Below are 14,975 nucleotides of genomic sequence, written 5' to 3'. Positions count from 1 at the left end.
GAGAGATGAGAAGTTGGATCGGTGTAATAGGTTCATTGTCTGAGGACAGCACAAAAACATCAGACCATTCATTTTACAACATTCAGCAACCATCAGTGTAAATGCACAACGTCTTCATTTGCTAATGTTCACTGAGTCATTATTATCATCCTTGTGAGACATTTAGCCCCTATAACGCAGACAAAAACTGAATCGTACACACACAGTGTTAGCCGGAGTGTGATGTTTGTGTGCGTGTGTGTTGTGTGCAGGCTGAGCGAGGAAGACCATGGTGGAACAGGGCCAGACATCGTTGGCCGGACAGAGATTAGGAGCACCGGAGACTCTGGGGATCAGCACCCTGGAGCCCGGACACAAACCACCTGCTATGCCACCGGGACGCCTGGTGCCCATTAGAGTTGTACTGCTCGATGACTCAGAGGAGATATTTGACATATCGGTGAGTTCATATTTAATAAACTCTGCTGCTGTTTAAAAAAAAAAAAACAAAACAGGTCGACATATAAGGCCTCTTTACACCATCATGAACGTTCTGTGCGATTTTGCCATGAGATTCGTCTGATATACTCAGAGTCAAGTTCTTTTTCTGACACCTTCCACACTGCTAAAAGCAGCATTTAGATGAAAATGTAAACATGCGCTGCACGCTTTCCTCTCAATAACACAACAAATACACCACAAAAATAACAGAGGTGATAAAGCAAGAGTTAAGAAAGCATCTGATCATGGCCTCTCTGCAGTTTTCATGTTTCAAGTCATGTTTATTTATATAACGCTTTATACAATATGTAGCTTTAAAGGGGTCATCGGATGCAAAGTTCACTTTTACATGTTGTTTGAACATTAACGTGTGTTGGCAGTGTATGTACAAATCTACCCTATAATGATAAAAATCCATGCAGTGGTTTTTAATTAATCTGTAAAAATAATATCCCCTTTTCAAATCGAGCCATTCTCAGATGCCTGTCTTGTTGGCGTCACACCGACAGAGGCCGCTCCCACAATAGTTGATTGACATGAGCGTCTTACCTCAGACCCGCCTAAATCAGCTGTAACAGTCTGACCTCCACTGTTTCGATGCCGGAGCAGGGATGTAAGTTAGACAAGAATATCTCAGATTGAGCGATTGAGGTGTTGTGTTGCTGGATGTAATAATGAACATAGTGGTCGTCACTTACTCCCGACATCTGAGCCACTGAAGATGCAGTAGATTACATTTGTTTGAGAAGGGAATGCACCTCCTGATCTACATAAACGTGTCTATGTTCATGCAAATCATTCGTGATCCAGCTTCACCTACAGCAGAAGTGAGTATAATGGTTTTTATGAATCTCTGCAATCACCTTTCCTAATAACGTGCTAGTTAGCAAGTTTTGCGGCTAAACACACTAGTATAAATATATATAAAATGATTTCTGGTTTTGCAAATGCATGCAAACCATTAAATGTAATGCATAATGCAAACAGCTAAAAGCAATGCAAAATGGAGGACACTGCACGTCCAAAAGTGATGCTAAAGGGGTACCCTGAGCATCAAAATGTGATGCCAAGGGGTCCTGACTCCTGACCAAGCGTCAATATATGACAAGTTGGGAGTGAGAATGTGTTGCGAAAAGTGATGCTAAAGGGAGTACCCTATGCGTTAAAAAGTGAAATCAAAGAGTCCTAAACAGGTGTCAATACTGTATGTGAGGAGGAGTTGGCCAGTGACCTGGGGGTATTCCAGAAAGCAGGTTATGTGACATACCTGGGTATGTTTAAGGGTAAGTAAGCGGATAAACTCAGCTTTCGGTTCCAAAAACAGAGGTAACTTTCAGGGTATGTAAGTAGCCATGGCAAATTAAGTAAGGGTTATTCTATAATTATGATCTCATCTCATGTCCGTGAAGTATATATTTTTTTAATATATTTTCATCAATATAAAGCCCCAATGCTTAATTATCTAGTACACAATTATATTTTTCCCAATCACACTACTGTATGTTCAAAAGGCCATATCTTTTGTTCAGTAATTATGTTCATATCACATACAACCCTGGTATTCAGCTGTCCGATTTTGTAAAGTTGCTCATTCTACTCTGCATTTAAGCACGAAAATGACCTCAAATATAAATTAATTTCATACTTTTGCCTTCAGTTAGATTAGGTTATCAAGACATTTGGGTGTGCTTCAAAATACTGTTATTATGATAACACAGTCATTAAAGTGTTTATTATGATATAACTTGTTTTATTTGTGTCCAAAACCATTGTGAACTAAGTTACCCACTAAAAAAAAACCCTCAAAAAGGAATGGTTTGTCCCAGTCCCACATAATTTGCACAGTATGATGATATTTCCTCTAGAAGTACATGGATGAAACACTAAAAGTTATGTTCTCTCTCTTTCCACTAATATTGGTTAAAGAAGCAAACCAGTGTGAAGAGTGGATTAAATGACTGTCGACAGTGTTACACAAGTATTATTGCTACAATTATTAACAAGGCAATTTAACTAAAACTTACGTTTTTTTAATGAAAATATATTTCTAAACACACCATATGCTCAGTAGTTCTAGGCTTCCAAGCTGAGTATAGGCCCAAAACACTAAAAATGTCAACTAAGTTACCTGTCAACTGTGTTACCCAGTAAAGTTAACATGGTTTACAGTAGCAAACATAGATGGTATTTTTACGCACATATTCCTACAGATCACCTTTATTTCTATAGCACTTTATACAGTATAGATTGTTTCAAAGCAGCTGTGTAAGGTCATGTTTGGGTTTTTGGGAAAAAGAAAAACTTTTTCAAATTCTAAATGTACCCCTAATTATGGAATGACCCGTAAGCAAGGTTTAGGTTAATCAACCAAGAGTTTAAGCTAAATGTGATGGTAAGTTAACTTTGCTTTCTGGAATACACCCCTGTACAGTTTAACCTCAACCAGCTCAAACACACTTATCTGGAAGTTTCTAGTGAGCCTGAAGAACTTGATTAGCAGGTTCAGGTGTTTAATTAGAGCTGGAGCTGAACTCTGCAGGACAGCGGCTGTCCAGAAACAAGTTTGGACACCTCTAAATAAAAATGTAAATTCACTCTCTTACGGTAGGTGGCACTTATAGAAAAAGTTCTGCACATGAGACTAAAAGCTGAAGTTTACTGGTTAGAACACTACTCTTTAAAAGAATCTGTTGCACTGACGGCATGTGAATTATGTTGGTCTGAACAGAACTGAACATTCATCCTGAAGTGAACAGGACTGTACTCCTTTAGAGTAATTTTAGGTAATTTTATGTATTTTACATTTATTGTCTCAGAGGCGTAATTATTGTAGATTTTTGTCCAATCAGGTGGAATCTAAAATAAGACTGACTAGCAATTAATAGTTTTCAGACACATTACTGGCAGGGAAACATGTGGGCAAGCACATCTGTAGAACTGCAGCACAGGCCTGTCATTTTCCCCTCTGTTTCATGCCACAAATATTTAAATCACCTTTCAAATGACTAAATACAAAAAAAAAAAAAAAAATGCAAGTTGTGGGCTCAATCCGTATGCAGCACCAGCTGTAAAATTTCAGTCAATAAAACAGCGGGACATTCTTGTCCTAATGTACTGAGACAGTGATATTAAACAATGAAATTCAATATATACATTATTGATAAGTTTACTCTACACAGACAAGCAGAAGAATCCAGAATATGAGCACAATGCACAAAATTGTACATTAAGCATTTTCTTTGTAATAGTTTTCAGTAAGAAAATGCTTAACATGGATGTTTCTAGGGATGTGACATCACATGCAAACAATCACAGTTTATTCCATTTACAACCATCAGCTGTGGAGAGTATTGGCTTTGTAAGTGTTTCTTTGTTTCTTTTCATCCATCGAGCAAGCTGAGGTTTTTGACTAAATATATAAAAAATAGTTGATCTTCAAATTTTTGTTTCAATAGCAAATGTCAACAAAAGAAAGAATGAGATTTTTAAAATATATTATTTATTATACTTGATAACAAAAGGCACTGAGGCGCTGACTACATTCTGTGGAGAACGTGGCATTTGTTCTGAGGAATACTTGTCATTTCTATAATAGAAACATTTTGTAGCATCTCTATTGAACACGATTGTTGTTAATAATTTTGTTGAGCTGGTTTTATTAGATGTAGGTGTGAGTGACTGATTTGTGAAGGAATGTGAGAGTGTGAGAGCGTTTCATGAAGGTGTTTAGCTATTCTGTGGATAAATATAGAGCATGCCTGTGCAAACCAAGTCTAAAATTATATGTAATTTTTTTCTTGTAACCTGCAACATTGCAGAACTGTGAAACCACAGAGAGCTGAGAGGTATTGTCATAAGGTTTGTTTGGCTGGGGTTCAGCTGCTCTGAGTTCAACACACACACAAACACACACACACACACACCAAGTGTTGGACATGAGGTGTATGAAAGGTTTTATGGTGAATTTAAAGGTGTCATTTGTGATCAGAAATATGTAATAATTTCATAGGAAAAACATTTTTACTTTAAGTTTCGGTTATTGGGCATTTGATCAAAAATAAAACAAACAGTAATATTGTGAAATAATATTGTAATTTAACATAACTGTAATCTATTTAGTATATTTTAAAGTATAATATATTCATGTGACATCAAAGCTAAATTTTCAAAATCTGTGATACTTTTCAGTATTCTTTGAAAAACAGAAAGTTCAAAATCATAACATATTTATATATTAATTAATTAATTAATTAATGTTTTTTTTTCATTTATTGTTAACAATGTAAAAGTGTTTACTGTCACTTTTGATCAGTTTAGTATCCTTGCTGAATAAAAAAAGTATTATTATTATTTTTATTATTATTATTTTTTCAACCTTACTGCCTTCAAACTTTTGAACAGTAGTATACGAAGTTGATTTTGATGTATGTAGATTTCAAATATGCTTGCCTGTACAAAAATGCATGGTGGCCATGGTGTTGAATACTGGGGGAATGTGATAAATCTTACACTGTCATCTTTGTTCTAGTCCCAAATCTGTCATCTTTGTCCCAGTTTGTTTGCTGGCTTCCATGGTGGCAATGCGTTGTTTTTTCCACCAACTGGCTACCCGGGGTGTCGAAATTTTATTGGTTAAACTGGCAGTGGGTGGAGTCACACAGTCCAAAACAAAAACAGACGTCTTGACGCTGAACGCACATTTTAAAGTAGAATAACTGGCTCTAGAATTGCTTTACTGAGAAACAAGTATTTGAACTTAGCATGTTTCCTAAATATCTGCCATAATAGGGCATTTTTATGCTTTAGTGCAGTCAAAAATTGCATACAGCACCTTCAAGGAATTGTTTTGGCTGTTTAACAGTAATGACTGCCGTATACAGTCTTGTGCATGTCATAACAAGCGTGTTTTTTTCTCAGTCATTATGTCAGTGAGATTCACAGCATGAGGTATCACCGTTGACCAAAGTGTGTGTTGATTATTGATCATGTGCGCTGTGTTTGTGTTAGAGCTCAAGCTGTCTGTTTGAGTGAAGATGATAAAGTCCCTTAAGAGGATGTTTATTTTTCTTTCCTCTTTACTGACTCGATCAATATGTCAGTTAATGTTATGATGAACTGTATAACACTGGTCTGAGTCATAATCACTGACACATCATACTGACTCATTACATTCTCTATCGGTACATGGTCTTTCTCTCTCATTCTCTCTTTTTTTAACATTAAGTTAACTTTATTAAAGTTTAAAACTTTACATTTTCATAGTCTTTCTTTTTCGTTTTCAAACAAAAAGTGAACCACAGCTGTCAGCAAGGTGTGTGCAGACAGACTGAAGAAAAAGAAGATGAAGTTCAAACGTAATCTTTAATAATAATCCACAGTTTCATTCAAAACTGGGCAGACGACACACCTACTGTAAACACAAACGTGACCGGACAAAGACCACAGGGAATGGAAGAACTTAAATACTGATACAAACAAGGTAAATTGATGACGCACAGCTAAACTCAAGAACTTATCATATTAGTACCTATGACAACCAAATAAAAAGCTGGAAAAATCAAACAAAGGAACAACTGAATACAAACTAAAGTCCATAAAACTGAAGCTACCTGAACATAACAGCCTACCTAGGCTCATTGGAAATATGTGCCTCTATATACATTTCTGCAAAACTAAAAAAACATACCTATATGCACGAATCACAGAAGTTTCCAGTTGAAATGAACAGTAGAGGCAGTAAAACCCTGACAACTTTTATTACTTTACACTCGAAGTATGATTTACAGGTACAGAGTTTTGATTAATAAAGCCTATTTTCACACAGTTACTTGGAGAATATTATGTTATGACTTTTTTAAGATTCTGCACGATTGGAAAACTGATACTTTTGAACATAGTCGTCACACATAAAGCTTCATATGCATACGTTTTCTAATTCAGTAGGTTTGCTCGGTAGCTCATGCAATACGGCGAGCTCCTCCAGCATGAACCCTGTGAAACTACAGTTCAACAAAACAGCTCAAATTCACACAAGGAACTTAAAATAGCACGGCTGTATCAACAAATGCATTTTTATATCCCTTTTGCATTTGTTAACAATATCAGGTAAGTTTAAGGATGGGTTTGGTGTGGGAGATATTTCCTACACAATAGAGTATTTACCTTTAGCGACACTCACCGAATATTCTAATTCTGAACAGCCGCAATACGTACCTCAAGCAGCATAATAAAAATGCAGCAATATGTACGTGTAGCGACGTAATAAAAAAGTGCCCCGGGCACATATTAAACGTGTGTTTTATTGCCACTCTAAAACATTCCACTTTGAAACTGCCATGAAACATGCAGTAAGGTGCGCAATTATGAGGTTGCAGAAATAGAGGAATGCGTTTTCATAAGCCTGGGTTAGTGACAGCAGCACTGTTTGTTGATTTACACTCATGCAAATGTCTGAAATGAACCAAATCATTAAACGCTGAAACACTGCATTAAGAACTACATGTGTGTAAATATTGTGCTTGAAACCAGTAAAGCATATATTTATTTAATTAAATTGCAGCTTGCTTAAAGGAGCAGTTCACTTCTAGAACAAAAATTTACAGATAATTTACTCACACCATTATCATCCAAGATGTTTATGCCCTTTCTTTCTTTACTCATAAAGAAATTATGTTTTTTAAGGAAAACATTTTAGGAATGTTCTCCATATAGTGGACTTCAATGGTGCCCATCAGTTTGAACGTCCAAACTGCAGTTTAAATGCAGCTTCAAAGGGCTCTAAACGATCCCATCCGAGGAAGAAGGGTCTTATCTAGCAAAACAATCATTTTCTAAAATATATATATATTTTTTTATGTACATACTTTTTAACTTCAAATGCTTGTCTTGTCTAGCTCTGCGATGTGCATGTGTACTCTGTGTAATCCGGGTCAAAACAGTTAGGGTAGATCGAAAAACTCCCATCTCATTTTCTCCTCCATCGCTGCAGACGTACCAATGCAGAGTTTACAAAGTGAACATGCAAAGAAGATCAAATGCCCTTTACAAAAAAAAAAATAAATAAATAAAAAAGCAAAACGGCAGTGTAGGACGATTTTGACGTTGAAGAAGAAAACGAGACAGGAGTTTTTCAACATACCCTAACTTTATTGACCCGGATTACACAGAGTACACATGCACATTGCAGAGCTAGACAAGACAAGCACTTGAGGTTAAAAAGTATATACATTTTTTTTTTTTTTTAGAAAATAACTGATAATTTTACTAGACAACACCCTTATTCCTTGGCTGGGATCATTTAGAGTCCTTTGAAGCTGCATTTAAACTACATTTTGGATGTTCAAACACACAGGCACCATTAAAGTCCAATATATGGAGATATATATTCATTAAATGAATTCATTAAGTGTTTCTTAAAAAAAACATTTCTTCATGACTGAAGAAAGAAAAGCATGAACATCTTGGATGACAACGGGGTGAGTACATTATCTGTAAATGTTTGTTTTGGAAGTGAACTGGGCAACTGCAGTAAAATACAGCCCTGATTCAGCTAAATTTAAACCAATTCATTCGACCTATTAATTAAACCCTAATATCTATTTTTTTCCTGCATGTCATGTGTGGTGCTCTCTAATTTTGTGTTTTGCTTTTCTTTCATTTTTACCTCAGCACTGAAAAAAAAAAAATACAAAATCTGGTCACTGACACACATCCACACAAACTTCCACTATCTCTTCATACTGACCTTTGTCTGCTGGTGTGGAGCTACATATTTCAGATGTAAAACTAGGACGCCTTGCCAGCAAACACAACCCTATTCACACACACATAAGTGAGAGAAAAACTTCAAGGAACAGCTGTCAGAAAAGCACTTTTAGAAAGAAGAGGTATACTAAATTATTGGGCATATACAGTGCATTTATCAAGTTTGTCTGTGACCTCCAGGATAACATCTGTGCGTGTGTGTGAAGGGTGTGCGTGTGCGTGTGTGTGTGTATAATGGGGCTTTATGTGTTTGTGAGCATGTGCAGAAAGTTCCCACTGTTGTCCTCATGTTCACATCTGTTTCTGACATTCATGGTGGATGAGATCTGCATTCAGACACATTACGAGGGTCATTTGATGGAACAGATGCCACTTGTCTAGTGTTAGAAATAGATTGTAAAAATGAATTTTATGTAAGATTTGAAAGAAAAACAAGAATATCCTGATTGCTATGTGCTGTCTCAAGTCAAATGAGTACAGTATTGTTCAAAAGTTTGGGGGGCTGGTAAAAGTTTTTGAAAGAAGTCTCTTATGCTCACAGAGGCTGCATTTATTTGATCAAAAATACAGTAAAATTGTGAAATGTTTTTTACAATTTAAAATAACTGTTTCAATTTGCATATCTTCTATTTGTATGTTTTTGCATTTTTTATTTTTTTGAATACATTTCTGTGACGCCAAGCTGAATTTTCAGCAACCGCTATTCCAGTCTTAAGTGTCACATAATCCACCATGAGACCATGATTTTTTCTGGATTCTTTGATGAATAGAAAGTTCAAAACAACAGCATTTATTTGAAATAGAAAACATTTGTTACATTATATGTCTTTTCTGTCACTTTTGATCATTTTAATGCATCCTTGCTGAGTCAAAGTATTCATTTCTTTCCAAAATAAAAAATAAATAAATAAATAAAAAAATAAAATAAAATAATCAAAAAAATCATATTGACCCCAGACTTTTGACCAATAATGTAAATGTTAACATATGTTAGAATGCAGTTATGCCTATGTTACAGCGTTGAGCTTTTTTATACTTGTTTATTAGCAGAAGAATATGATTCTGTTGATTATATAAATGTTTGTTTATCTTTTGTTTAATTTATAAAATCATTGTAACGTTTCAATTCAAAAAGGCCACATACTTGAGTTAATTTGCTAAAAGGCTATAGATGTCATCATGATTTATGGTGCATTAAGTAATACATTATTTTAATAGTTTAATAGGGGGAGTTTTGATGCTAACAGGCTTGATTATTTTTCTGTGGAGAAGTTGGAAATACAGGCCTTAAGACTCTGTTTTGTAAAAGGAAAATAGTTTAAAAATATGCATAAAAATAAAGATTGTTTAAACTGCAGTTCTTAATGAAGTAATTAACATACTACAGTGATGAAAATTAATAAGTAAACAACTTATGTCAATTTTTATGCCTTTTTCTTCAATTTTTGGGTGGGTTTGGGTGTAATTTAGCTGTAAATTCACACTGTTAGTTGAGCAAGAAGTTTGACATAGTGAACCTGATGTAATCTTACATGCTAATTTCAAACAGATGGTTAACTGTTTTTATGAGTTTAAAGGAGAAGTTCACTTCCAGAACAAAAATTTAGATAATTTACTCACCCCCTTTTCATCCGAGATGTTCGTGTCTTTCTTTCTTCAGTTGTAAAGAAATTATGTTTCTTGAGGAAAACACTCCAAAATTTCTCTCCATATAGTGGACTTCAATGGTGCCCCCAAGTTTGAACTTCCAAAATGTAGTTTAAATGCAGCTTCAAAGGGCTCTAAACGATCCCAGCCAAAGAAGAAGGGTCTTATCTAGCAAAACGATCTGTCATTTTCGACAAAAAAATTGACAATTTATATACTTTTTAACCTTAAGTGCTCGTCTTGTTTATTCTCTGCGATGTGCATGCGTAGTCTGTGTAATCTGGGTCAATACAGTTAGGGTGTGTTGAAACACTCCTGTCTTGTTTTCTTCTTTAAGAAAATCGTTTTTTTTTTTTTTTTTTTTTTTTGTAAAGGGCATTTGATCTTCTTTGCATGTTCACTTTGTACACACTGGGTCGGTACTTCTGCAGCAATGTAGGATGATTTTAAAGTTGGGGAAGAAAACGAGATGGGAGTTTTTTGACATACCCTAACTGCCATGATTGTATTGACCCAGAAAAAAAAAAAATGCAGACCTAGACAAGATGAGCGTATAGGGTTAGTGCCATTTGAAGCTGCATTTAAACTGCATTTTGGAAGTTCAAACTTGGGGGCACCACTGAAGTCCACTGTATGGAGAGAAATCAGAATTTTTTCCTCAAGAAACATAATTTCTTATCGACTGAAGAAAGAAACACACAAACATCTTGGACGATAAGGGGGCGAGTAAATTATCTGTAAATTTTTGTTCTTGAAGTGAACTTCTCCTTTAAATATGATGCAGGTTATGTGAAGCAAGTGAGGTCTGCATCTTCATAAAGTGTTTTGGAGCAAAATATGTTATTGTCACGGTTTTATTGTGTTGATTTGGTCATGTCTCTGGGAATGACTAAAGTTCCTCTCTCTTTGTTTTCTGTCATTCTCTAAAACTCTAAGATCATCTCATGGGCCGTGATGAAAGCAGTGTATCTTGTATTTGACCACAGTCATTCAACCTGACTATCTGTTTGCTTTACACAGTATAATTTGATGTGAAAATCCAGCAATTATCTCACATTCTTTAGTTTGGACTTTCTGACATACTCTACCAACATTCCACACATCACAGATATTTCCTGGGAACCTGAAATAGTTGATTTATACACTGAGTTTGTCTGTGTCAAACTCTTTAAAATTTCTTTAACAAGTATATCTTGCTGGAAAAGTACGTTGTTTGTTGTTGGGTGCTTGTGTCTGTACTAGAAATCTTAACCCCAGAAAGGTTTTGGCAACAAGCTTCATAAGAAAAATCATACTTGACCAGCTAACCAACTCACCAAACAAACTTTAACTAGCATGTAAATTCTGTCTGGTTTAAGCTAGTATTTTCAGGGATAGCACACACAATAATGATAACCATTGTGAAAACAAGTGCACTTGTGCATACAGTAATATAACATACTGTTGTAAGTAATGAAAGGGTTGCAGTTGCTGTATCATGTTACTTATTTCATTTGTTGCAAGTGTTTCAGCAGTGTAGAATTAGCATTGTATATTTCGTGTGTTTGCGTGGGGGGAAGGGTAGAATGGCGTGTGTGTGATGTGATCTGTAATGACGTGTCTTTAAGGCAGATGCAAGCATGGCAAAGACAATCTGTCCTCCTGACACAATAGAGCTCTCACTATGACAGACCATTTGCTGTTTTTGTGTCTGTACACGGTTCTCTCTGGAAAATGTCTCAGATCTTGCAAACCAAGAGGGCTGAACAAATGTTCCAGGGGTGATTTTCCACCGACTGAACAACAGTTTCTGCAGGGCTCGGTTAATGAATAGACTACACACACACACACGTACACACACACACACACACACACACAGATGCCTGTGGCATTTTCACCCGCTTCTGTTGTCTTGTGACCTCTCAGTAATTGACTTGGCTCATGTTAACTAGATATAATGGGTCAGTTCTGTTTGTAGAGCAACAGACAAAGAGAGAGACAGACAAACGGATATGTGTATTGGCACTGCAGCTAATTATTTAAAAAATGTAATCGTTCTTGGCCAAAAACATAACACTGTGCCCGAAAAAGGTTGAAAGGTTGAGACTTTTAGTCCATGTTTTGCATTAATGTCTATATGCTAGTGTAAATTTGTTTTTTGTTTTTTTTGCAAAGACCCATTTGAAATGTACAGTCTTTCTCTTCCAGATTTTTTTTGTTGTTGTTGTTTAAATAGAAAATAGACTGATAATGATTCAGGAGTGGATCCCAGTTTTTATCCTATTAAATGCTGTCTAAAAAGAAAAAATCCCAAATACCACATGCAGTTGGCTAGCAGTAAAAAAAGTAGCAAATCAAATAAACTGGTGTAATTAAAGTCTGCTAAATTGGTACAACTCATTTTGCTAAAGTATAATTAAAGATACACCTAAGTACATTTAATTGTCCTAAAGTGGACTATTGCAAGAATACTTCAGGTACACTTTAAATATCTTGCATTTAAAGACTGATATTATACAGAGATCTATTAACAGTTATATTAAAGCACATTTTAAGTACAATATTAAGAAATGTGCATTGCGCAATAAAGAAATACTCCAAATGAAGTTGAATTATAATTTTATATTAGTAAGTCTTAAGTAATATGTCAGTAAATATGTTAATGTATTGGAGTATACTTAGTATGAAATGCATTGGAAATCATTTATGGCATAGGATTGTTTTACTAGGGACTGTTTTGTAACATGCAATGTTACATTTATTTGATTTTACATTTGCAATTAACATACGTTTAATTGTCTGAAATTGAAAACAATACATTTGTTCTTTAAAGCATATTATTTATACTATCCAGTTTTAAAGTATTCTGAAGTGTACTTACCATATAGGAAGGTTATAAGTGCACAGACCATGATAATAACCAGTGCTGGGGAAGTTACTTTTAAAAGTAATCCATTACAATATTGCATTACTCCCTAAAAAAAGTAACTAATAATGGTACTTTGTTACTTTTTATGGAAAGTAATATGTTATGTTAATTTTTCCTTACTTTTTAAATCTGGCCAGGGCTTGCTTGTTTGTTTTTAAAATAACAAGTTCTATTTTTGGCAAAAGTAAATGCCCTTTCACACCAAAAGTGAAATGAATAAGCCTCAGGCTGAAGGAAAAGTAAATTCACGTCTGTACAGTAGAACGCAGGAGAAAAAAGTTCAACGCACTTCTGCAATAAAAAAAAGTAACACAAATGTTAGTTTATCTAAAGTAATTTTTGCTTATTAGTATGGCTGATTTGGATCATCAAAGGTCAGCATCAAAGATATTGGTTAACAAAAAGGGATTAAATACATAAAGGATATTTGTGTTAACGTATTTAATTAGTGCACGTTTGAGTCATATTACGCATTTGCATTTCACTGTTTTTATACATTTTGAGGAATACTGAAACTGTGACATGAATTAATGCATGTTTACACTTAGTCTAGAACTACAGTAATGTCAAGCTTTTACAGTGCACACAACACCTCTGCACTTACTCCCGATTTCTCTCAACATTGGGAGAGGAGACTTGTCAGTCAATGAATGGGACAAAGTAACTGGTGTACTTATTTGATAAAGTAACTTAAAAATGTAAAAGTTATACGTTACTTTACTAGTTACTTTAAAAAAGTAATTTGATTACGTAATTCATGTTACTTGTAATGCGTTACCCCCAACACTGATAATAACATTTATTGTCAAATATTTTCTTCTATGTGTTCGTTTCAGTTTATCAGAAACGGAATAATAATAGCCATGTATTTTAGAAACTATCTAAACTATTTGTTTGCCACCCTCTTGCTCTATTCTGTTTTAGCTTTGCTTTCTGATGGTCTTTCCCTTGTGATTTTTAGTAATTATGACAGTTGTCTCTCTTTTACCACTCTCTCTCTCTCTTTGTCTCTGTCTTTATAATGTGTCTCTATGCTGTTGAGATGATGAGTTAATAATCTTGCCCCCAGGTTATGATAACCATGACAACTGTGTGCTCTTCCATGGGAACCGGATGGAATGATCATTGGGATGGAATGTTTCAAATCTCACTGTCATTGCTGCAGATATTTGCTCAGACTTGCATTTCTTCAGAAGGGGGCGGGGCAGTGCTTGAATTTCTGCTGATGATGTCAGTCTGAGCTATTGTAGAAAAGTACAGATTCCAACAAGCAATAAATTCTATCCGTTCTATGTTTCTTCCCTAAATAATTGACGCTGAGCAACAAGATTCGTTGTGGATACTTTGGTGTTTATTTGTCGTGTTGCACTATATAGGCCCACCAATTCTCATTGGTTCAAAATTCTAGACATGCTCTGATTGTAATCATGCAACTTTTTTGCTCTCAGTGTAAACAGACAAATTCAAAATTTTGAGTCTGTTTAGGGATGCTGATTTTCCCTAATGAAAAAGAAGTATGCTTGTTCTAATGTCGTGGCAAATGTTCAAGCATAGCATGCTAACTGTTCTGTCTTTGGCTGCACAGACGATCACACAACACTATTTAGAGTCCCAGCCTTAGAGGAGACAAGAGAGCAGTAGATTTAATGATTTATTTACTGTATATTACGCTGCTGTCACACAGATCTGATATAAACGTGATTTCTTTCACAGACAAAGCTGTTGTTTTTATAACTCATGTGTTTTTAACAAACTTGTTTGTATTTGACAATTTAAGCACAAAAAGACATGAAAGAGAACTTAATTTAGTACTCACATGCCGTGTGACAGCCGCTTTCTGTGTGTGTGCTTCAGATGTGTGCACTCAGAAAACCTTATCCACCTTATTTTTCCCATAAGTAATTTGTAATTTTTTTGTGTCTGGCTTCCGGTCTCATCCACTTCCAGCTATTTTTAGCTGCACAAAAAGCTAGTTTTGCTGCTTGATATTGCAAACTGGTGTGTCTTACCATATTATTTTAATGTATTATCTTAATTATGAACACACTGGTTTGTAGTGCAAACTGTTTTACCGTTTACTGCACTTTGATATTCTTCTCGTTACTTCCCTATGGCAGATTATGAACCGGACGTCTAACACATTACCAAAAAACAGCTTACTTCTGCATTGAAGAAT

General features: G+C 35.2%; 1 protein-coding gene across 1 annotated transcript in view; it reads left to right on the top strand.

Annotated features, from left to right (window-relative positions):
- Positions 1-14,975, top strand: part of LOC127171015 (FERM, ARHGEF and pleckstrin domain-containing protein 1) — a 45,226-nt gene that overhangs the window by 1,932 nt on the left and 28,319 nt on the right. The window contains exon 2 of the mRNA XM_051119414.1: positions 252-439. Coding sequence (XP_050975371.1) covers positions 269-439 — 171 coding nt within the window. The 5' untranslated portion in view covers positions 252-268. The remainder of the gene's footprint in view (positions 1-251; positions 440-14,975) is intronic.

Source organism: Labeo rohita, chromosome 9 (assembly GCF_022985175.1).
Source record: "Labeo rohita strain BAU-BD-2019 chromosome 9, IGBB_LRoh.1.0, whole genome shotgun sequence".
NCBI classification, from domain to species: domain Eukaryota; kingdom Metazoa; phylum Chordata; class Actinopteri; order Cypriniformes; family Cyprinidae; genus Labeo; species Labeo rohita.
This window is presented reverse-complemented; position numbering and strand designations above follow the sequence as displayed.